The 23,176-nt window shown below is 48.7% G+C and overlaps 1 protein-coding gene across 2 annotated transcripts in view; it reads left to right on the top strand.

Annotated features, from left to right (window-relative positions):
- Positions 1-23,176, top strand: part of LOC132396930 (multifunctional procollagen lysine hydroxylase and glycosyltransferase LH3-like) — a 149,367-nt gene that overhangs the window by 7,179 nt on the left and 119,012 nt on the right. The window contains exons 2-3 of one of the 2 annotated variants that reach the window (XM_059975045.1): positions 5,497-5,588; positions 12,587-12,723. In XM_059975045.1, coding sequence (XP_059831028.1) covers positions 5,497-5,588; positions 12,587-12,723 — 229 coding nt within the window. The remainder of the gene's footprint in view (positions 1-5,496; positions 5,589-12,586; positions 12,724-23,176) is intronic. The other variant, XM_059975046.1, reaches the window with a different exon arrangement.

The following is a 23,176-nucleotide window of genomic DNA, read 5'->3' as shown; positions in this document are numbered from 1 at the left end:
ACCTCCTCGTCACCACCTGAGATTCTACCAACAATGGTTGTATTGTCAGCAAATTTATAGATGGTATTTGAACTGTGCCTAGCCACACAGTCATGGGTATAGAGAGAGTAGAGCAATGGACTAAGCACACACCCCTGAGGTGCGCCAGTGCCGATTGTCAGCGAGGAGGAGATGTTATCACCAATCTGCACAGACTGTGGTCTTCTGGTTAAGGAAGCTGAGGATCCAATTGCAGAGGGAGGTACAGAGGCCCAGGTTCTGTAACTTCTCAATCAGGATTGTGGGAATGATGGTGTTAAATACTGAGCTATAGTGGATGAACAACATAGGTGTTCACTATATATTTTGATGTATCTGGGACAAGTAAAGATATTCTCAATTTCACCTCACCTCCCCAGACCTGAGATTATTGCTCTAATGTTGTGGGTTATTAGAAACAGGGACAAGGCTTGGCCATCTTGTCCATCAGGCCTGCTCTTATATAATAGTTAAATAAGTAGTGCAAAAATAAAAATTTTAAAAGTAGCTAGGTAGTGTTCATGGGTTAATTGTCCATTAGGAAATGAGATGGCAGAGGAATCGGTGAGTGTGGGTCTTCAAACTTCTGTACCTCCTTCCTGATGGTAGCCATGAGAAAAAGGAATGACTTGGGCGATGGGGGTATCGCTCCTTGAAAATGTCCTGGATATTATGGAGCTGACTAATTTTACACTCTCTGAAGTCCACAATCAGTTCTTTAGTTTTACTGACCTTTTATATGTAACTCTTCATTCTCTGCTATGCAAAATTCTATCTAACTGTATCTTAAATATATTTAATGAGGAAGCCTCAACTGCTTCCCTAGGCAGAGAATTCCACAGATTCTCTACTATCTGGGAAAATTCACTTTCTCCTCATCTCTTTCCTAAATCTACTCCCCAAAATCTTGAGGCCATCTCCCCTAATTCTAACGTCACCTACCAGTGGAAACATCTTTCCTGCTTCCATCTTATCTATCACTTCCCTGATTTTATATGTTTCGATAAGATTTCCTCTCATTCTTCTGAATTCCAGCAAGCATAGGCCCAGGCGACTGCATCTCTCCTTATGGGGTAACCCCCTTCATTTCTCAGATCAAACTGGTAAACCTGCTCAAAGTACGTTTATTATCAAGTCTGTATACACTATACAACCTTGAGATTCATCTCCTCACAGGCAGCCACAAAGCAAAGAAACCCAGTAGAACCCATTTAAAAAAAAGACAGTCAAACACCCATTGGACAGAAAGAAAACAAATCATGCAAACAATAAAAGTAAACAAATAACTTCTAGAACTGGGTTGCATGAAAATGAGTTCACAGCCACTGCAGCTGATCCAGGAGCCTGTTAGTTACAGGCTTCGGCCTCAGTTCAGCGCAGAGTCGAGTAAACCTCACGGAGTAGCAAGCCGAGTGCCAGTCCATCCCTCGCTTTTGGCCCCAACCATTTCAATCTGGCCCAGTGGTGCAAACTTCGGATCGTTCCTCACTCTCAGACCTGGGCCCTACCATCTCAATTTGATCCATACCTAACTTTTCCAATTTGGCCAGGTGCTTAAGTCAGCCAAACCTTGGGTCTTTCCTTGCTCTTGAGCCTGGGCCCAGCTGCCTCGATTCAGTTTGCACCTGACCTTTCCAATGCAACCTGGCGCTTAGATCGTCCAAACCTGTTTGTTCCTCACTCTCAGATCTGACCCTACTGCTTTGATATGCTCTCCAATTCAGCCCAGCCCTTATATCATTCAATTTTTGGGTCATTCTTCACTCTCAGACCTGGGCCCTGCCTCTTCGATATGCTCTCGGACCTGTACCCAACCTTCCCAATTCGTCCCAACTCTTAAATCGTTCAAACCTCAGTTTGTTCCTCATTTTCAGACCTGAGCCCTGCCTCTTCGATACACTTTCAGGCCTGTACCCAACCTTTCCAATTTGTCCCTGTGCTTAAATCGACCAAACAGCAAATCGTTCCTCACTCTCAGGCCCGGGCCCTGCCGTTTCAATACGCTTTCAGGCCTGGGGCCTGCTGTTTCGATACACTCTCAGGCCTGGGGCCTGCTGCTTTGATTCGGCCTTTACCCATCCTCTTCAACTCAGCCTAGCACTCAAATCGATTAAACGTCTCCTTGCTCTCGGACCTGGATCCTGATGCCTCACCTTGATTTGTCTGCTACCAGCAAGTAGTCGCTGTACTTCACCAGCGCCATCTTAAATGGATGATAGCACATCTTTAATTGCTTCCTGGAGTTGGAAGCCTGATCATTAAGCCCTATCACATGGAAGCAGGCCCTTTGTCCTGACTTATCTATGCCCACCAAGATTTCCCATCTAAGCTTGTCTCACTTACCTGCGTTTGACCCACAATCCATGTACCTATCCAAATGTCTTTGAAATATTGTTATAGTCGTCCACTTCCTCTGGCAGCTCATTCCCTACACCAACCAACCTCTGTGTGGAAAAAGTTGCCCTTTGGATTCCTGTTAAATCTCAACCCTCTCACCCTTAAATCTATGCCCGCTATTTTGAGATTCCCCAACCTATCATTGCCTTTTATAAGAACATAAGATATAGCATCCAAATTAGGCCATTTGGCCTATCGAGTCTGCTCTACCATTTCATCATGGCTAATCCATTTTCCCCCTCAGCCCCAATCTCCTTCCTTCTGCCCGGAACCCTTCATGCCCTGACTAATCAAGAATCTATCAACCTCTGCCTTAAATACGCCCAATGACTTGGCTTCCTGTGGCAATGAATTCCATAAATTCACCACCCTCTAGTTAAAGAAATTCCTCCACATCTCTGTTCTTGAAGGGCACCCCTCGAGATTCCCCCATCATAGGAAGCATCCTCTCTATCGAGGCTTTTCAACATTCGATAGATTTCAATGAGGTTGCCCCTCATTCTTCTGAATTCAAGAGAATACAGGCCCAGAGCCTTCAAACGCTCCTCATATGACAAGCCTTTCAATCCTGGAATCATTTGACGTTACAGATCTTGGTAAGGCTAACTTCAGTCTCCTACACTCCCAAGAATGAAGTGCTTAGCCACTCCCTATAACTCAGGTCTTTGAGTCCTGGCAACATTCTCATAACTCGTCATTGTCAAGCTGGAGGGAGTACAATGTGAACAGTATCAGTGAACAAAACTGTGCAGTTCTCAAGGTGTGGTCATAGAATCATAGAAAAAATACAGCAGAGAAACAGGCCCTTTGGCCCATCTAGGCCATGCTGAACCATTTATCTGCCTACTCCCATTGACCTGCACCGGGACCACTTCCCTCCATACATTCGCCTACCATCCACATACATCTCTAAAACATTGAAATCGAGCTTGCATGCACCACTTGCACTGGCCACTCGTTCCACTCTACCACAACCCTGTGAGAAGTTTCACCTTTCACGCTTAACCCATTACCTCTGGTTGTCGTCTCGCCTTCCTGCTTGCATTTACCCTATCTATACGCCTCATAATTTTGTCTACTTCTGTCAAATCTCCCTCAATCTTCTACATTCTAGGGAATAATGGCCTAACCTATTCAATCTTTCCTTAGAACTCAGGTCCTCCAGACGTGGCAACATCCTTGTAAATTTTCTCTGCATTCTTCAACCTTATTTACATCTTTCTTATAGATATGTGACCAAAACTGCACACAATACTCCAAAAGTCTTGTACAACTTCAACATAACATCCCACCTCCTGTACGCGATACTTTGATTTATGAAGGCCAATGTACCAAAAACTTCCTTTAGGACCCTCACTACCTATGATGTCACTTTCAATGAATTCTGGACATGTGTTGTTCGCAGATCCCTTTATGCCCATATCTTGTACATAATCTTCCAACTTCTATTCTCAGGGATGTGTGCTTCGCCCACTGTTCTACTCTCTCTACACCCATGACTGGGTGGCTGGGTGCCATCTATAAATATGCTGACGATACAGCCATTGTTAGCAGAATTTCAGATGGTGACGAGAGGGTGTACAGGAGTGAGGTATATCAGCTATTGGCTAGTATTGCAGTCAGCATCAGTACGACCAAAGAGCTGTTTGTGAACATCAGAAAGAGTAAGACGAGGGAGCACAAACCAATCCTCACAGAAGTGAAGTGGAAAGAGTGAGTAATTTCAAGATCCTGGGTGTCAGTATCTCTTGAGGTTCTAACCAGGTTGCAAAGTATCAATGCAGCTATAAAGAAGGCACGACGGTCTCTATATTTCGTTAGGAGCTTGTGGAGATTCGGTATGTTGCCAAAGGCACTCAAATTTCTACAGATGTAGTGTGGAGAGCGTTCTAACTGGCTGCATCACTGTCTGGTATGGGGGGGGGGGGGGAGGGCTGCTGCAGAGAGTTATAAGTCAGCTCCATCATGGGCACGAGCTACTGTCATATCCAGGACATCTTCAAGGAGTAGTGGGTGCCTCAAAAAGGCGACACCCATCACCCATCATTAAGGACCCCCATCACCCAGGACATGCGTCTTCTCATTGCTACCATCAGGGAGGAGGTACAGGAGCCCGAAGGCACACGCTCAACGATTCAGGAACAGTTTCTTCCCCTCTGCCATCTGATTTCTGAATGGACATTAAGCCCATGAACTCTACCTCACTTTTTAAACATTTCTGTTTTTGCACTAATTTAATTTAACCATTTGATAAACATATATATATACTCACCGTAATTCTCAGTTTGTATCATTCTGTGTTGCATTGTACCGCATTACAACAAATTTCATGACATATGCCGATTGTGGTTCTGATTCTCATTGCCCTGACTGAAGAAGGCCAGGGTGGTAAATACCCTCTTCGTCACCCTGTCTACCTGTGACGCCACTCTCAGGGAACAGTGTACTCCTACTCCTAGGTAAAGGTGGCATCGAGTTGTGTTATCTGTCGAGGTCGTGGTTGAGACTTCGTTGCTTTGCTACGTAGGTTTGCTGGGGTGGATCTGACAGAGAGGAGGAGAGTTAGATGTCAGGTTAGGGTCGAGGGACAGGGATGTGGTGGAATTAGAGGCCAGGACAGAGTCCAGGCCTCCACTGTGCATTCAGAGGCCAGCGGTGGGGTTGTGTGCTGAAGGAGGTCCATAGTCAGGTGTCAGACTGGGATACGAGCAAGGACGAATGTTGGTAGACCTCTCTCCCCACCCCCCAAGTCAGCCAGGCATTGGTGATCGGTGGATTCTGGGGTTGGAGTTCCGTGCATGACACCCTGGGTGCACGAGTCGGTGACACTGAGTTCGAGGCCTGTTGTTTGTGGTCTTGTCGTTAGTGAGTTAGTGCCCTCATTCAGGGTCTTCATTCATCACCATTGGTGAGTCCTGGGGCTGATTGGCCAAAGCCCTGGCCCCGTGAGTCCATTGGGGAAGCTGAAGACCCAAAGTCTGTGTGTGTGGGGGTGGGGGCATATTACGTACATGGGATGGGGGATGGTGTTCACTTTCTATGTGCCGACACTGATTTCACCTTTAACCCTGTCTCTCCCAGATAACTTGTTGGTGATCACTGTGGCAACCAGTGAGACTGAAGGCTTCAAACGTTTCATCCGGACTGCAAAACATTTTAACTACACGATCAAGGTGAGGGGAGGTGGACAGAATTGTCCTCAGGGCAGTGGGTGTGTGGCCTGGTGGCTGTAATCGGTGGGGGTGGGGGAGATAGGGCACATTCCCAGTCTCCACAGTTCCTGTTGGGAAGGGAGATCTGTGCTCTGTTGTCCTCGCTTAGAACATTGTCCGGAACAGGCCCTCTGTGCCAGTCTGATCCCTTCTGCCTGTACGTGTCCCCATCTCTCCATTCCTTGCTGCTTTCTGTGACTGTCGAACTGCCCAGTTAATTAATCTAAAGTCGCCAAGTCCCTACTGCATGCACCTCCTTTAAACTTCCCCACCCCAGTCTCCACAAATCTGTTGTATTTCTTCTTTTCGAGATACAGCACGATAACAGGCCTTTACAGCCCAAGGAGCACATGCCAACCAATCACACCCTTTTGGCTAATTAACCTTGATCAGTCAGGGCATGGAGGGATATGGGGAGAAGGCAGGAGAATGGGGCCAAGACAGAAATGGATCAGCCATGATGAGATAGCAGGGCAGAGTTGATGGGCCAAATGGCCTAATTCTGCCCCTATATCTTACGGTCTTGCCTATTAACCCGTCTGTACGTCTTTTGAGGGAGTGGGCCAAATGCGGTCCTGGCTGCCTGGGCTGTACGATATGGAAAGCAAGCTTTTGTCCATGTAGCAAGCTCCCACCTCCTCACTTCTGATGGACTCAAACAAACGGCAGAGACCGATACAGTTTGGCTCCAGCAACATCGCAGGAGTTGCCAGCATTGAACTCAACATAGGGCTGCCTCAGGGACTCCAACTCCATATTTTTCCTCGGGGTTTACTCCCGAAGCTTCCCCGTGAGCGGATACAGCCGCAAAGCAGCAGAGGTTTGAGATCGGAGTTTTCCTTCTCCCGGGTGAGCTGCCAACCACGGCTGACAAGCCCCATCTGCCCGAAGCAACTGGTTTTAAGGCGCCAGTAACCCACCTTTGCCCCTTCTGTCAGTAGAAAGCCACACGTGAAGGTCAGGAGCTGGACTTGGTTGTCAGAGGCTATTTGAGATGCACGCCACTGGGAGCATTTAATAGGTAGTGGGAGCTTGTCCCCTTCTACCACCCCGGCTAGAACAAGGATCCTCAGTCTTTGGAACAGGGAAGGAAAGTGAAGAAACCCACGTGTGCAAACTCCTTACAGATGGTGGCAGAAGTTGTTCTGCTGGTGCTGTAGTAGTGTTACATTGACCGCTGAGCCACTGACCACCCTCTGAGCTCAAATACCATGAATTTGACAGTTCTACCCTGGGAGAAAAATCCCGTTTGCCTGCTCTATCTGTGCCTCTCATAAAAGATCCCGTCTGCCTGCTCTATCGGTGCCTCTCATAAAAGATCCCGTCTGCCTGCTCTATCCGTGCCTCTCATAAAAGATCCCGTCTGCTTGCTCTATCGGTGCCTCTCATAATCTGTCAAACTTCTTTCCGGTGTCCCCTCAGTCTCCACCGGCCGAGAGAAGTTTGTCCAACCTGTCCTTTAGCTCAGGCCCTCATATCCAGGCAGAGTCCTGTTGAACCTCTTCTGCACCTTCTCCAAAGTCCTTACAATAAATGCAGTGTCCAGATCTGGTCAGCAGGATCACTAAATGCTGTCTGCCTCGCTCTTGGTGGGTGCACTGGTGCCAGATGCAGCCGGTAACCAGTTTGAGGCTTTATAAGGCATTGGTCAGACCACACTTGGTGTACTGGGAACAGGTCTGGGCCCTTTAAGCAAAAAGGAGTGCTGATATTTGAGAGGATCCAGAGGAGGTTTACTAGAATGATCCTGGGAATGGAAGGGTTAAGGAATGAGGAGTGTTTGATGGTTCTGGTCTGCACTGTCAGGAGCTCAGAAGAATGAAGGGCGATCTCATTAGAACTTTGCAAATATTGAAAGGCCTAGACGGTGGACATGAAGAGTATGTTTCCAGTAATGCAGGAATGGAGGGCCAAAGGGCACATGTTACTTGTTACACTGATGGCGGTTAGGGTAGCAATGAAGGTCCTCCATCTCCTGCCCGAGGGCACAGCCTCAGATTAAAAGGACTCCCTTTAGAACAGAGATGAGGAGGAATTTCTTTAGCCAGAGGGTGGTGCATTATTGCCACAACCGTCTGTAGAGGCCAAGTGATTGGATAATTACGGCAGAGGTTCTCGATCAGTAAGGGTGTCAAAAGTCGCAGGGAGAAGGCAGGAGAATGGGGTTGAGGGGGATGATAAGTAGGCATGATGGAATGGCGAAGCAGACGATGGGCTGAATGGCCTCATTCTGCTCTTATGTCATATAGCCTCAGCTTCGCTGGATAATCTTTGACACCGTGGGGCAGAAATTGAGGTGGTCAGTAGGGTTTTCAGTGACTGTTGTCTGTGCGGAGTTTGCATGTTCTCCCTCGCGGCCACCATGACCTCCTCCCACGTCCTAATGACACGCGATGTCAGTGGGTTAACTGTCCGCAGTGGGTAGAATCTGAGGGTAGTTGTTGGGCGAATGAAATGGGATCTGTGGGAATGGGTGGTTAATGGTCAGACTTTGGCCTGGTTCAAAGTCCAAAGTTCGAAGAAAATTTTATTATCAAAGTACATAAATGTCACCACCTACAACCCTGAGATTCATTTTCCTGCGGGCATACTCAGCAAATCTATAGAACAGGATCAATGAAAGATCAACCAGAGTGTAGAAGGCAACAAACTCTGCAAGTGCAAATATAAATAAATAGCAATAAGTAACAAGAACATGAGATAATTTTGGTTGTGGAAACTTCTCAATGGATGGGCAAGTGAGTGTAGTTATCCCCTTTTGTTCAAGGTGGTTGAGGGGTAGTAACTGTTCTTGAACCTGGTGCTGTGAGTCCTGAGGCTCCTGTGCAGAAACGAGAAGAGAACGTGGCCTGGGTGGTTGGGATCTCTGATGGATGTCGTTTTCATGTAGATGTGCTCAATTGTTGAACTACTCTCAGATTCCACCCGCTGCAGACGGTTAACCGCTGATGAACTGGGGTGAATTCACTACCTTTTGTCAGATCTTTTGTTCAAAGGCTTTGGTGTTTCCATACCAGGTTGTGATGCAGCCAGTCAATATTCCACCACACATTTGCGGAAGTTTGTCAGAGATTCTGGGCTGTGTCTCTGCCAGGTTGTCAACTGCAATGTGGTTGATTACATAGCTGTTTCAACACGTCGTCCTGTGTACGCAGCAGTACTGGGAGGCTCTGTACTCAGGAATGCATGTAAACTGCTCCCTGGAAACTTGAAAGCTTCCTCTTGGGCTTTTCCCTTCCCTGTATTGGTACCTGGGGTTGTTATAGCAAAGAGAGTGTTCATTTACTCCGTCAAGTCTGTGTTGTCTCTTTGTTCCACTTTCCCCGTTATCCTGTAAATTTACCTTCCATTGGTTCCCCCTGATTTGTTCCCCTATCCCTACAAAGTTCCACTTCCTGAAGTTTTATCTAGTCATAGAAAAGTACAGCACAGAAACAGGCCCTTTGGCCCATCCAGTCTGTGCCGATCCATTTAAGCTGCCTATTCTTGTTGACCTGCACTGGGACCATAGCCCTCCATACTCCCACCGTCCATGTACCTATCCACACTTCTCTTAAGTGTTGAAATCGAGCTCACATGGACCACTTGTGCTGGCAGCTCGTCCCACACTCTCATCACCCTCTGAGTGAAGAAATTTCCTCTCATATTCCCTTAAAAATTTCCACCTTTCACCCTTAACACATGACCTCTAGTTGTTGTACCACCCATCCTCAGTGGAAAAAGTCTGCTTGCACTTACCCTATCTATACCCTTCATAATTTTGTATACCTCTGTCAAATCTCCTCTCTATCTTCTTCATTCCAAGGAATAAAGTCCTAACCTATTCAGTCTTTCTTTATAACTCAGGTTCTCCAGACCCGGCAACATCTTTGTAAATTTTCTCTGTACTCTATACGTACTTTGTGACTTTTGACCAGCTTTTTAGGCCAGTTCCTCTTGGATGATTTGCTGGTGGGAACTTCACTTCTGACCTGTCTGAAGCCCTTATGCTCTTCGCACCCTCTCTCCAACCTTTGGCTCCAAGAAGAGCTGTCTCCGTCTCACCAATCTAAGGCCAAAGTACATCGTATCTGGAAATTTCTGCACACTGCTTTCTCTCCCCAGCTCCAAGACCTTTCCCACCCTTCCCAAAATGCAAGGAGTAGAATTGGGCCTAATCCTTCAGCCATGGTTTGACAGCTGTTTTGTTTTGTTGATTAAAAATCGGAGTTGGAATTAATACCACAGTCCTATACGATGTGAAGTGAGTTGCTTTGTGCCAGCAGTATGACGAAAAGACATAAAGTTAGTGCAAATTACAAAATAAGTCAAAATTCAAAGCAAATTTGTTATCAAACTGTATATATGACACCCAGGAACTTGGTGAAGAAGTAAAGAAGACATTCGACATGCAGGCCTTCATCAATCAGAAATTGGTGAGGCTGCACCTGCAGTACTGTGTACAATAACAGTCAGCTTGTTATAGGAAAGACATTATTAAGCTAGAAAGAATGCAGAAAAGGTTCATCAGGATGATGCCTGGACTTGGGTATCTGAGTTACAATTTGAGGTTGGGTAGACCTGGACTTTATTGCCTGGAATGATCACCAGGGGGATAGACGGTATAAAAGTACACGGCCTTTTCCCACTGAAGGGTTGCAAACAACGAGAGAGCATTGGTTTGCAAGCAGATCTAAAGGGTTACCAGGAGCAGCTTTCTTCACGTGAAGGATGGGGCATAGGGGCAGCACGGTAGCGTAGTGGTTAGCACAGCGCTTTACAGGATCCTGTAAGGAGTTGGCACCTTCTCCCCGTTTCCTCCGGGCGCTCCGATTTCCTCCCACGGTCCGAAGACATAACGGTTGATAGGTTGTCCCATGATTAGGCTAGGGTTAAATCGAGGGTCTTGGCCAGCGTGGGTGAAAGGTCCTGTTCCGCGCCTTATGTTAGTAGATAAATAAATGGAAATACGCACCCTGAGACGCATTTCCTTGTGGGCATTCGCAGTAAATACTAGAAACACAACAGACTCGATGAACAGCCACACCCAACAGGGCGGACAGACACCAATCTACAAAAGGCAGCAAGCTGCACCAATACAAAAAAAGAAAAAAAAAGTAATAATAAATAAATAAGCAATAAATTTGGAGAGCTTGAAATGAAGAGTCCCTGAAAGTGAGTCCATTGGTTGTGAGAGTAAATCGTGCGGAAAATGAGGGAATGAGAAAGTAGAGTTCAATGTCCATTTAGGAATCGGATGGCAGAGGTGTTCCTGAATCGCTGAGTGTGTGCCTTCAGGCTTCTGTACCTCCTCCCTGATGGTAACAGTGAGAAAAGGGTATGACCTGGGTGCTGGAGGTCCTTAATAATGGACACTGCCTTTCTGAGACACTGCTCCCTAAGGATGTCCTGGATACTCTGTAGGCTGGTGCTCAAGATGGAGCTGACTAGACTTACAACCTTCTGCAGCTTCTTTTGGCCCTTCAATACCAGACAGTGATGCAGCCTGTCAGAATACTCTCCACGGTACATCTGTAGAAATTTGCAACCATTTTTGATGAGACTCCCAATCTCCTCAAACTCCTAATGAAATATAGTTTTATTCATGTGAATTTATTAATAAAAGGAACTTGCATAAGTAAGCAACAGGACTCATCCTTTACCCTAAAAAAAAATCTAGAACTATTACTAATTGATATCTCTACTCAAAATTACCATGGTATCCCAGAAATTTTTTAGAAAATTATTGCCGGCACTCACTATCAAAAAAATGTTCGCCACTCTTGCTGAAGGGGGAGGAGAGAATTCCAGAGACTCCTGATTTTGTTTTTCTTGTTAGGGGGAGATTTCTCCTCATTGTAAGATGTTTATCTTTATACTTTGAGAGAGACCCCCCACCTTCCTTCCAGACAGAGAGGAGATATTCCTGTGTACTGGCCGCTTCACCCCTGTCACAATCGCAAATACATTAGTTTTGACAAGACCAGCCCTCCATCTCCTCAGCACGGTCAGGTTTTCTTCTCGAGCCCGTGATGCCACTAGTGTTTAGGACAGCAGTGAAGGTCCTCCATCTCCAGCAGCGTTCATGGCTTCCTTCATCATGTCAGTAGCTTTCTGTCGGTTTTCACTGCTGTCAGTCATGCAAGTCACTCAGATGTAGAAGGATCCTTCATTGCTGTTTCCGGAACAATTTTGTTTTACCAGTCAGGGTTGTTAGCCCTGAGCTGAACCCCCAAACCTGGAGGACCGGTGGGCCACTCTTCGTCAGACCTCTACCCTTCGACCTGTTTGGCATGGGTGTCCCTACCACGGGCCAAAGCATAAAGCCCTGACTCCAGCCCACACAGCTCTCTGGGTCTTTGAGGCACACAAGCTTTCGTGTGTCAATGAAGACAAGGTTGTGGTCAGTTGGCAGTTCTATAAGGCATCGGAACAGAATTAGGCCATTCAGCCCATTGTATCGGCTCTGCTATTCCATCATGGCTGATTAAACCACCAGGTTCAAGAACTGTCACTACCCCACAAACATCAAGCTCTTGAACAAAGGGGTGACTACATTCACTTGCCCATCCATTCAGATGTTCCAGCAACCAATGATCTCACTTTGAGGACTCTTTATCTCATTATCTCATGTTCTCGTTATTGACTGCTGTTTATTTATATTTGCATTTGCACAGTTTGTTGTCTCCTGCACTCTGGTTGATCTTTCATAGATCTTGTTACAGTTACTATTCTATTTGCTGATTATGCCGGCAGGAAAATGAATCTCAGGGTTGTACATGGTGACAATGTACGATAATAAAATTTACTTTGAACTTTACTAGTCCAGTCAGTCCCTTTCTCCTGCCTTCTCCCGCCAATCTTTGCTGCCCTTACTAATCAGGAACCTATCAAGCTGGGTGTTAATATATCCACGCGGCTGGTGGCCCGGGAGATCCGTGCATTTGTGTTGAGGAGGGTTGCTTTCTTTACTGTTCCAGGTGCTGGGTCTGGGTGAAGAATGGAAGGGAGGGGACGTGGCACGAACGGTGGGAGGTGGCCAGAAGGTCCGATGGCTGAAAAAAGAACTGGAGCGGCACGCAGACAAGGAAGACCTCATCGTCATGTTCGTTGACAGGTAGGGCTGTGGCGGTGTGGGGGCAGGTGGCTCCCCCCATCCTGGGGTGGGTGGGGGGAGGGGTGTGATGAATTGGTGGGACTCAACCTCTCATCTCAGGGCCTTGGGGCATAAACAGCCAGCAAAGGGGTGAGGGAAGTCTAGAAGGCCAGTGTCCCAATGTGAGCATCACCAAACTCATTATGTGCCGTGTCGTGTGACATGGGCGATCATGGTCTTTGACTGTGACTGCTCTTGGCAAATTTTTCTACAGAAGTGGTTTGCTGTTGCCGCCTTCTGGGCAGAGTCTTTACCAAATGGGTGACCCCAGCCATTATCAATACTCTTCAGAGATTGTCTGCCTGATGTCAGTGGTCACATAACCAGGACTTGTGATCTGCACCGGATTTCTCCCACTTCAATCAGAACAGCTCCACTCTCTGTCTGACCCTGGGAGTGTGTGATGAGAGTGTAGAGGGAGCTTCACTCTGTGTCTGACCCTGGGAGTGTGTGATGGGACGGTGTGGAGGGAGCTTCACTCTGTGTCTGACCCTGGGAGTGTGTGATGGGACGGTGTGGAGGGAGCTTCACTCTGTGTCTGACCCTGGGGATTTCTGATGGGACAGTGTAGAGGGAGCGTCACTCTGTGTCTGACCCCAGGAGTGTGTGATGGGACAGTGTAGAGGGAGCTTTACTCTGTGTCTGACCCTGGAAGTGTGTGTTGGGACAGTGTAGAGGGAGCTTCACTCTGTGTCTGACCCTGGGAGTGTGTGATGGGACGGTGTGGAGGGAGCTTCACTCTGTGTCTGACCCTGGGAGTGTGTGATGGGACAGTGCGGAGGGAGCTTCACTCTGTGTCTGACCCTGGGAGTGTGTGATGGGACAGTGTAGACCAGGGGTGAGCAAACTTTTTGACTTGAGGGCCACAAAGGGTTCTAAAATTTGACAGGGGGGCCGGACCAGGAGCAGATGGACGGAGTGTTTTGGTAATACACCTCATAAGAGAAAATAAAATATCATGGGATATGTAGAAAACATGTGCTTTAATTTCAATTGAAAATGAACAAATGCATTACAACAAAATATCTGTCTTTGAAGTCCCATGGTATTTAGCTATTTATTGAAATGACTTTTAAAACACTGAAAATTAAATGAATATTTTTTTATTATTTTATAGCTTTTTTTTAATAGTAAGTTATTATTTTAAAGCACTGAAAATTCTGTTATCCTTCAAGATATTATCATCATCACTCTCCTCCTGACTGCCTTTATTTCAAAAACGGTAGGAGATGCAGGTCTACTTGTCCTGCTCCTTCTTATTCAATTGTCCCCTGTGCCAAAACTCAACAACGACCCGCACAATGACAGAATAGTGAGAGCGCGCCAGTATGCGGAGCCCGTTATTTGATCTGGAGCGCATTTTTTTATTTTGAGAACGTACGTGCACCTGCGCACTATTCATGTCCATCACTTAACAGAAATGACATGTAACATGTAAGGCTTATTGAAAAAAATATTTTCAAATGCATTTTTTACATAACGCAATGAAGAAACTTATTTTGAATTTCAGTGGGAACAGTGTTGTTGGTGTCCCTTTTTAGCCAGCACATCGAAGTCTGGATTTAGTTTTGTTGTGACGATTCTCAGGATGGATCTGAGGTGTTGGTCAGTTAACTTGGATCTGTGGCTGGCTTTGTTGATGTTCATGACGCTGAACGCCTGTTCACACAAATAGGTCGAGCCGAACAAAGAGTAAAGCGCAAATGTGGCGCTGCACCTCAACAAAGGTCAATGTGTAGCGGTGTGCTACATGCAGCGCTAAAATTATGACACGGAGTCGGTAACTGCAGTTGAAGAAAAATACTTTATTCGAAATCCCCAGCATCACTCTTAAGCCTCCTTCAACCTGCCCCTCTGCGCAGAGGCTCCAAAGCTCTGTGCTCGCAAATCCCCGCAGGCTATCTCCCTTAGCTGGAACGCTGGCTAATTGTGAGCCGATTCGGATGTGCCAGGAAATGGGTCGCCACAAATGTATATAGAGTGCGTCATCTATTGGGAAAACGCCAGAATTGCGGGGAAAAAAACGTTAACAAGGTTTATTAATATAATTTCATCAAGTTCTGCAGGACGGATTAAAAAGCTTAACGGGCCGCATATGGCCCGCAGGCCGTAGTTAGCCCATGCCTGGTGTAGAGGGAGCTTCACTCTGTGTCTGACCCTGGGAGTGTGTGATGGGACAGAGTGGAGGGAGCTTCACTCTGTGTCTGACCCTGGGAGTGTGTTATGGGACAGTGTAGAGGGAGCATCACTCTGTGTCTGACCCTGGGAGTGTATGATGGGACAGAGTGGAGGGAGCTTCACTCTGTGTCTGACCCTGGGAGTGTGTGATTGGACGATGTAGAGGGAGCTTCACTCTGTGTCTGACCCTGGGAGTGTGTGATTGGACGATGTAGAGGGAGTTTTACTCTGTGTCTGACCCTGGGAGTGTGTGATGGGAAAGTGTAGAGGGAGCATCACTCTGTGTCTGACCCTGGGAGTGTATGATGGGACAGAGTGGAGGGAGCTTCACTCTGTGTCTGACCCTGGGAGTGTGTGATTGGACGATGTAGAGGGAGTTTTACTCTGTGTCTGACCCTGGGAGTGTGTTATGGGACAGTGTAGAGGGAGCATCACTCTGTGTCTGACCCTGGGAGTGTATGATGGGACAGAGTGGAGGGAGCTTCACTCTGTGTCTGACCCTGGGAGTGTGTGATTGGACGATGTAGAGGGAGCTTCACTCTGTGTCTGACCCTGGGAGTGTGTGATGGATCGGTGTAGAGGGAGCTTCACTCTGTGTGTGACCCTGGGAGTGTGTGATGGGACGGTGTAGAGGGAGCTTCACTCTGTGTCTGACCCTGGGAGAGAGTGATGGGACGGTGTAGAGGGAGCTTCACTCTGTGTCTGACCCCGGGAGTGTGTGATAGGACAGAGTGGAGGGAGCTTCACTCTGTGTCTGACCCTGGGAGTGTGTGATGGGAAGGTGTAGAGGGAGCTTCACTCTGTGTCTGACCCTGGGAGTGTGTGATGGGACAGTGTAGAGGGAGTTTCACTCTGTGTCTGACCCTGTGAGTGTGTGATGGGACGGTGTAGAGGGAGCTTCACTCTGTGTCTGACCCTGTGAGTGTGTGATGGGAAGGTGTAGAGGGAGCTTCACTCTGTGTCTGACCCTGGGAGTGTGTGATGGGACAGTGTAGAGGGAGTTTCACTCTGTGTCTGACCCTGTGAGTGTGTGATGGGACGGTGTAGAGGGAGCTTCACTCTGTGTCTGACCCTGTGAGTGTGTGATGGGACAGTGTGGAGGGAGCTTCACTCTGTGTCTGACCCTGGGAGTGTATGATGGGACAGTGTGGAGGGAGCTTCACTCTGTGTGTGACCCTGGGAGTGTGTGATGGGACAGTGTAGAGGGAGCTTCACTCTGTGTGTGACCCTGGGAGTGTGTGATGGGACAGTGTAGAGGGAGCTTCACTCTGTGTCTGACCCTGGGAGTGTGTGATGGGACAGTGTGGAGGGAGCTTCACTCTGTGTCTGACCCTGGGAGTGTATGATGGGACAGTGTGGAGGGAGCTTCACTCTGTGTCTGACCCCAGGAGTGTGTGATGGGACAGTGTAGAGGGAGCTTCATTCAGTGTCTGACCCTGGGAGTGTGTGATGGGACAGTGTAGAGGCAGCTTCACTCTGTGTCTGACCCTGGGAGTGTGTGATGGGACAGTGTGGAGGGAGTTTCACTCTGTCTGACCCTGGGAGTGTGTGATGGGACAGTGTAGATGGAGCTTCACTCTGTCTCTGACCCCGGGAGTGTGTGATGGGACAGTGTAGAGGGAGCTACACTCTGTGTCTGACCCTGGGAGTGTGTGATGGGACAGTGTGGAGGGAGCTACACTCTGTGTCTGACCCTGGGAGTGTGTGATGGGACAGTGTAGAGGGAGCTACACTCTGTGTGTGACCCTGGGAGTGTGTGATGGGACAGTGTAGAGGGAGCTTCACTCTGTGTCTGACCCTGGGAGTGTGTGATGGGACAGTGTGGAGGGAGCTTCACTCTGTGTCTGACCCTGGGAGTGTATGATGGGACAGTGTGGAGGGAGCTTCACTCTGTGTCTGACCCCAGGAGTGTGTGATGGGACAGTGTGGAGGGAGTTTCACTCTGTCTGACCCTGGGAGTGTGTGATGGGACAGTGTGGAGGGAGCTACACTCTGTGTCTGACCCTGGGAGTGTGTGATGGGACAGTGTAGAGGGAGCTTCACTCTGTGTCTGACCCTGGGAGTGTATGATGGGACAGTGTGGAGGGAGCTTCACTCTGTGTCTGACCCTGGGAGTGTGTGATGGGACAGTGTAGAGGGAGCTTCACTCTGTATCTGACCCTGGGAGTCTGTGATGGGACAGTGTTGAGGGAGCTTCACTCTGTGTCTGACCCTGGGAGTGTGTGATGGGACAGTGTAGAGGGAGCTTCACTCTGTGTCTGACCCCAGGAGTGTGTGATGGGACAGTGTGGAGGGAGCTTCACTCTGTGTCTGATCCTGGGAGTGTGTGATGGGTCAGTGTGGAGGGAGATTCACTCTGTGTCTGATCCTGGGAGTGTGTGATGGGTCAGTGTGGAGGGAGCTTCACTCTGTGTCTGACCCTGGGAGTGTGTGATGGGACAGTGTAGAGGGAGCTTCACTCTGTATCTGACCCTGGGAGTCTGTGATGGGACAGTGTTGAGGGAGCTTCACTCTGTGTCTGACCCTGGGAGTGTGTGATGGGACAGTGTAGAGGGAGCTTCACTCTGTGTCTGACCCCAGGAGTGTGTGATGGGACAGTGTGGAGGGAGCTTCACTCTGTGTCTGATCCTGGGAGTGTGTGATGGGTCAGTGTGGAGGGAGATTCACTCTGTGTCTGATCCTGGGAGTGTGTGATGGGTCAGTGTGGAGGGAGCTTCACTCTGTGTTTGACCCTGGGAGTGTGTGATGGGACAGTGTGGAGGGAGCTTCACTCTGTGTCTGATCCTGGGAGTGTGTGATGGGTCAGTGTGGAGGGAGCTTCACTGTGTCTGACCCTGGGAGTGTGTGATGGGACAGTGTGGAGGGAGCTTCACTCTGTGTCTGACCCCGGGAATGTGTGATGGGACAGTGTGGAGGGAGCTTCACTCTGTGTCTGACCCTGGGAGTGTGTGATGGGATGATGTAGATGGAGCTTCACTCTGTGTCTGACCCTGGGAGTGTGTGATGGGACAGTGTGGAGGGAGCTTCACTCTGTGTCTGACCCTGGGAGTGTGTGATGGGACAGTGTAGAGGGAGCTTCACTCTGTCTGACCCTGGGAGTGTATGATGGGACAGTGTGGAGGGAGCTTCGCTCTGTGTCTGACCCTGGGAGTGTGTGATGGGACAGTGTAGAGGGAGCTTCACTCTGTGTCTGACCCTGGGAGTGTGTGATGTGACAGTGTAGAGGGAGCTTCACTCTATGTCTGACCCTGGGAGTGTGTGATGGGACAGTGTAGAGGGAGCTTCACTCTGTGTCTGACCCTGGGAGTGTGTGATGGGACGGTGTGGAGGGAGCTTCACTCTGTGTCTGACCCTGGGAGTGTGTGATGGGACAGTGTAGAGGGAGCTTCACTGTGTCTGACCCTGGGAGTGTGTGATGGGACAGTGTGGAGGGAGCTTCACTCTGTGTCTGACCCTGGGAGTGTGTGATGGGACGGTGTGGAGGGAGCTTCACTCTACCCAAATCGTGATATACCAGCCCTGAGGGTGTGCGTTGGTAACTTTTAGTGCGTAACCTGCTCTTGGCATGATGCTTATTTAATTTTCAAAGTGTGTGATCAGAACATCACAGAGACATGCCACATGCAACTTCTTGATGTGGTGAGAGTACTGGACATGTTTGGAGCCCGAGTGAAAATCCGTTGCCAAGTAGCATGTCAGTTGTTTCATTGTCACATGTGCAGATGCACAATGAAATATTATTTCCCATACAGATCGTTTGAAGGTACAGTATTAATGTGAGAACTCATGGAGTGCAGGATACAGTGTGTAAAGAAGCCACCCGGGATATTCTTGAACGCCCTCCAGAAGGATCAGTGGAATGTTTGGCAGTGCTGTGGTGTGTGGTGCAATGGGTTCTGCCAGGTTGGGTCTTCCATACAAGGCCTGACAGGTACATGGCAGACTGGTGTCTAGCTGTCTTGCTAACACCCACCATGTCGTTAAACATTCTCTGTGAGATGAGAGCACACGAGATGGCTGCACGTGAAGAGTTACAGAGGCTCGTACTGCATACACATGGGTAGTTGTAGCCTGAAACTGGGGACATGGTTGAGAGTACATTGGTTAGTGTGGGGTCTGATACAGGTCTGTGGGGAGAGAGTGGGACAGTGGGATTAGTTTGGGGACTGATACAGGTCTGAGGGGAGAGAGTGGGACAGTGGGATTAGTTTGGGGACTGATACAGGTCTATGGGGAGAGAGTGGGACAGTGGGATTAGTTTGGGGACTGATACAGGTCTGTGGGGAGAGAGTGGGACAGTGGGATTAGTTTGGGGACTGATACAGGTCTGTGGGGAGAGAGTGGGACAGTGGGATTAGTCTGGGGACTGATACAGGTCTGTGTGGAGAGTGGGACAGTGGGATTAGTTTGGTGTTTGATATGAAATTTTTCTTTAAACTTCAAATGATTTCAAAGTATTCTGTTACTCCAGGAAATCCATTAGAAGTTGATTTTTCCTGAAGAATTCACAATCCTTCAGTCAGGGGCTGGTCTGGGGTGAGGGGTGAATTGATTTCTCCAGAGAAGGGAGTTTAAAGACAAACAAGTCTCTGTTTGGGAATCTGTGACTGCTCTCTAACCTCCAGACAAGTTCTCCGTAGCAGGGAACCGAGAACAAGGATCCCATTCAAGTCTTGAATGGAAATTAATAAAAAAATACCCATAGCTTATTTATTCTTTTATTGAACACTTCATCCTTTCTCAAGCAAGTGTGGCAGAAAAGCTTCTTGGGAAAATCTGGAATGTGAACTTCTGGTGAAATATATTGGATAAGGAGTCGTTTCAATCCCTCGGCCTTCAAACAGGGATATTCATGGCATGACCTCTTCACCAACCGAGCAGCTAGTCAGGTGGGACAGTGCTAGTGGTTAGACGGTGAAGGAGCTTTGGGACTGATACAGGTCTGTGGGGAGAGAGTGGGACAGTGGGATTAGTGTGGGGACTGATACAGGTCTGTGGGGAGAGGTTGGGACAGTGGGATTAGTGTTGGGACTGATACAGGGCTGTGGGGAGAGAGTGGGACACTGGGATTAGTTTCGGGACTGATACAGGTCTATGGGGAGAGAATGGGACAGTAGGATTAGCTTGGGGACTAATACAGAGCTGTGGGGAGTGGGGAGAGAGAGGGACTGGGATTAGTTTGGGGACTGATACAGGTCTGTGGGGAGAGAGTGGAACAGTGGGATTAGTTTGGGGACTGATACAGGTCTGTGGGGAGAGAGTGGGACAGTGGGGTTAGTTTGGGGACTGATATAGGGCTGTGGGGAGAGAGTGGGACAGTGGGATTAGTTTGGGGACTAATACAGGTCTGTGGGAAATTGTGGGACAGTGGGATTAGTGTGGGGACTGATACAGGTCTGTGGGGAGAGAGTGGGACAGTGGGATTAGTTTGGCGACTGATACAGGGCTGTGGGGAGAGTGGGACGGTGGGATTAGTTTGTGGGCTGATACAGGTCTGTGGGGAGAGAGTGGGACAGTGGGATTAGTTTGGGGACTAATACAGGTCTGTGGGAGAGAGTGGGACAGTGGGATTAGTGTGGGGACTGATACAGGTCTGTGGGGAGAGAGTGGGACAGTGGGATTAGTTTGGTGACTGATACAGGTCTGTGGGGAGAGAGTGGGACAGTGGGATTAGTTTGGGGACTGATGCAGGTCTGTGGGGAGAGAGTGGGACAGTGGGATTAGTTTGGGGACTGATACAGGTCTGTGGGGAGAGAGTGGGACAGTGGGATTAGTTTGGGGACATACTGGTCTGTGGGGAGAGAGTGGGACAGTGGGATTAGTTTGGGGAGTGATACATGGCTGTGGTGAGAGGGTGGGACAGTGGGATTAGTTTGGGGACTGATACAGGTCTGTGGGGAGAGAGTGGGACAGTGGGATTAGTTTGGGGATTGATACAGGTCTGTGGGGAGAGAGTGGGACGGTGGGATTAGTTTGGGGATTGATACAGGTCTGTGGGAAAGAGTGGTACAGTGGGATTAGTTAGGGGTCTGCTACAGGTCTGTGGGGAGAGAGTGGGACAGTGGGATTAGTTTGGGGACTGATACAGGTCTGTGGGGAGAGAGTGGGACAGTGGGATTAGTTTGGGGATTGATACAGGTCTGTGGGGAGAGAGTGGGACTGTGGGATTAGTGTGGGGATTGATACAGGTCTGTGGGAAAGAGTGGTACAGTGGGATTAGTTAGGGGTCTGATACAGGTCTGTGGGGAGAGAGTGGGACAGTGGGATTAGTTTGGGGACTGATACAGGTCTGTGGGGAGAGAGTGGGACAGTGGGATTAGTTTGGGGACTGATACAGGTCTGTGGGGAGAGAGTGGGACAGTGGGATTAGTTTGGGGACTGATACAGGTCTGTGGGGAGAGAGTGGGACAGTGGGATTAGTTTGGGGAGTGATACATGGCTGTGGTGAGAGGGTGGGACAGTGGGATTAGTTTGGGGACTGACACAGAGCTGTGGGGAGAGGGTGGGACAGTAGGATTAGTTTGGGGACTGATACAGGTCTGTGGGGAGAGAGTGGGACAGTGGGATTAGTTTGAGGACTGATATAGGGGTGTGGGGAGAGAGTGGAGCAGTGGGATTAGTTTGGGGACTGATATAGGGCTGTGAGGAGAGAGTGGGACAGTGGGATTAGTTTGGGGACTGATACAGGTCTGTGGGGAGAGAGTGGGACAGTGGGATTAGTTTGGGGACTGATATAGGGGTGTGGGGAGAGAGTGGAGCAGTGGGATTAGTTTGGGGACTGATATAGGGCTGTGGGGAGAGCATCGACTCAGAACCGGTGGATCGGAAGGTTGAGCTGTGAATGATGGCTCCTGGGAGTCGGGCCAGGAGCCTGCCCCACTTCCTTTGAGCTGTCTGATCAGGTGCCAGGGCCGAGTCAGCCGACCGCGTAGTGAGCGGCTCGTGTAACAAGCACAGCCTTGATTCAGCGTCTGGGTTGTGAGATGTGCAATGATCTCACGTTGCACCTGCCCTAAGTTCCACACTGGGCTTTGTCCTGAGGTTCACAGCTTGTTATTCCACGGGCTTTGTCTTCCCAAAGAGCATTTTATCTTTCAGAATGAGGACTTTGTCTGTGTCCTGGATTTTCAGACATGTGATGAGACTGATTGGGGTTAGGGTTAGGTATTAGGTGTACCTGGTCCACAGTTATGAGAACAAGGGCTCGGCTCATGCAGTGCCAGATTCAAGCAGAAACCAGCCACGTATCAAGCAATGGACTTATTAAAGGCCTTGAATTTGGTTCAATTCCCTAAAGACGGTCTCTTTCCACCTCTCTCTTGCTGCCTTTGCATCACTCCCTGACCTGTTTTACCTTCATATCTAAGGATTGATGTGCTGCTATTGGGGAGGGTCCAGTGGAGATCCATGAGAATAATCCTGGGAATGAAAGGGTTAATGTATGAGGAGAGTTTGATGCTTCTGGGCCTGCACTCGCTGGATTTTAGAAGGATGAGGGGGTGGTCTTTTGGTATGGTTATTATTCTGTAGATTTATGTGGCATATATGTACTTTGATGATAAAATTACGTTGAACTCTGAAACTGACTGAATATTGAAAGGACTAGATAAAGTGGACATGGAGAGGATGTTTCCTGTAGTGGGGGAGTCTCGGACCAAAGGACACAGCCTCAGAATAGAAGGACATCCCTTTAGAACTGAGATGAGGAGGAATTTCTTTGGCCGGAAGGTGATGAATCTGTGGAATTCATTGCCACAGGCGGCTGTGGAGGCCATGTTATTGGGTATTTTTGGAAGGAAGTTGATAGTGAGGGTATCAACAGTTATGGGGAGAAGGAGCAGAGGAGCAGGAGCAACTCCTGACAACTCGTCAGGAGCAGAGGCGAGGGACACCCTGACTTTTCAATCTGGCCTGGTGCTTAAATCGATTAAACTTCAGGTCCTTCGTCGCTGTTGGGGGCGGCCTGAACAAGTTTCGGGCAGACCAAAGGGGGTCTTTCAGCAGCATTTGTTTGTGTTTGTGTGTGTTTGTCTACGAGCTGCCCTGTAAGGCATCTTTTGGGGATGAACTGGGTCACGGACTCCTGCATCTGTTCCATGCCTTCTTAACAAATCCGCGATCCGCAAAGGACCATACCTTCGCTGTTGCGGCTGTCCCGAGGCCGTGTTGGTCTGCACCCACTGAGTGCAAGAGTTCGATTCATGAGTGAGAGGAGCAGGATTCAGCCATCTGGCCC

Source organism: Hypanus sabinus, chromosome 7 (assembly GCF_030144855.1).
Source record: "Hypanus sabinus isolate sHypSab1 chromosome 7, sHypSab1.hap1, whole genome shotgun sequence".
Taxonomy (NCBI): domain Eukaryota; kingdom Metazoa; phylum Chordata; class Chondrichthyes; order Myliobatiformes; family Dasyatidae; genus Hypanus; species Hypanus sabinus.
The sequence above is the reverse complement of the archived record's forward strand: the minus strand, read 5'-3'. Positions and strand labels throughout refer to the sequence as shown.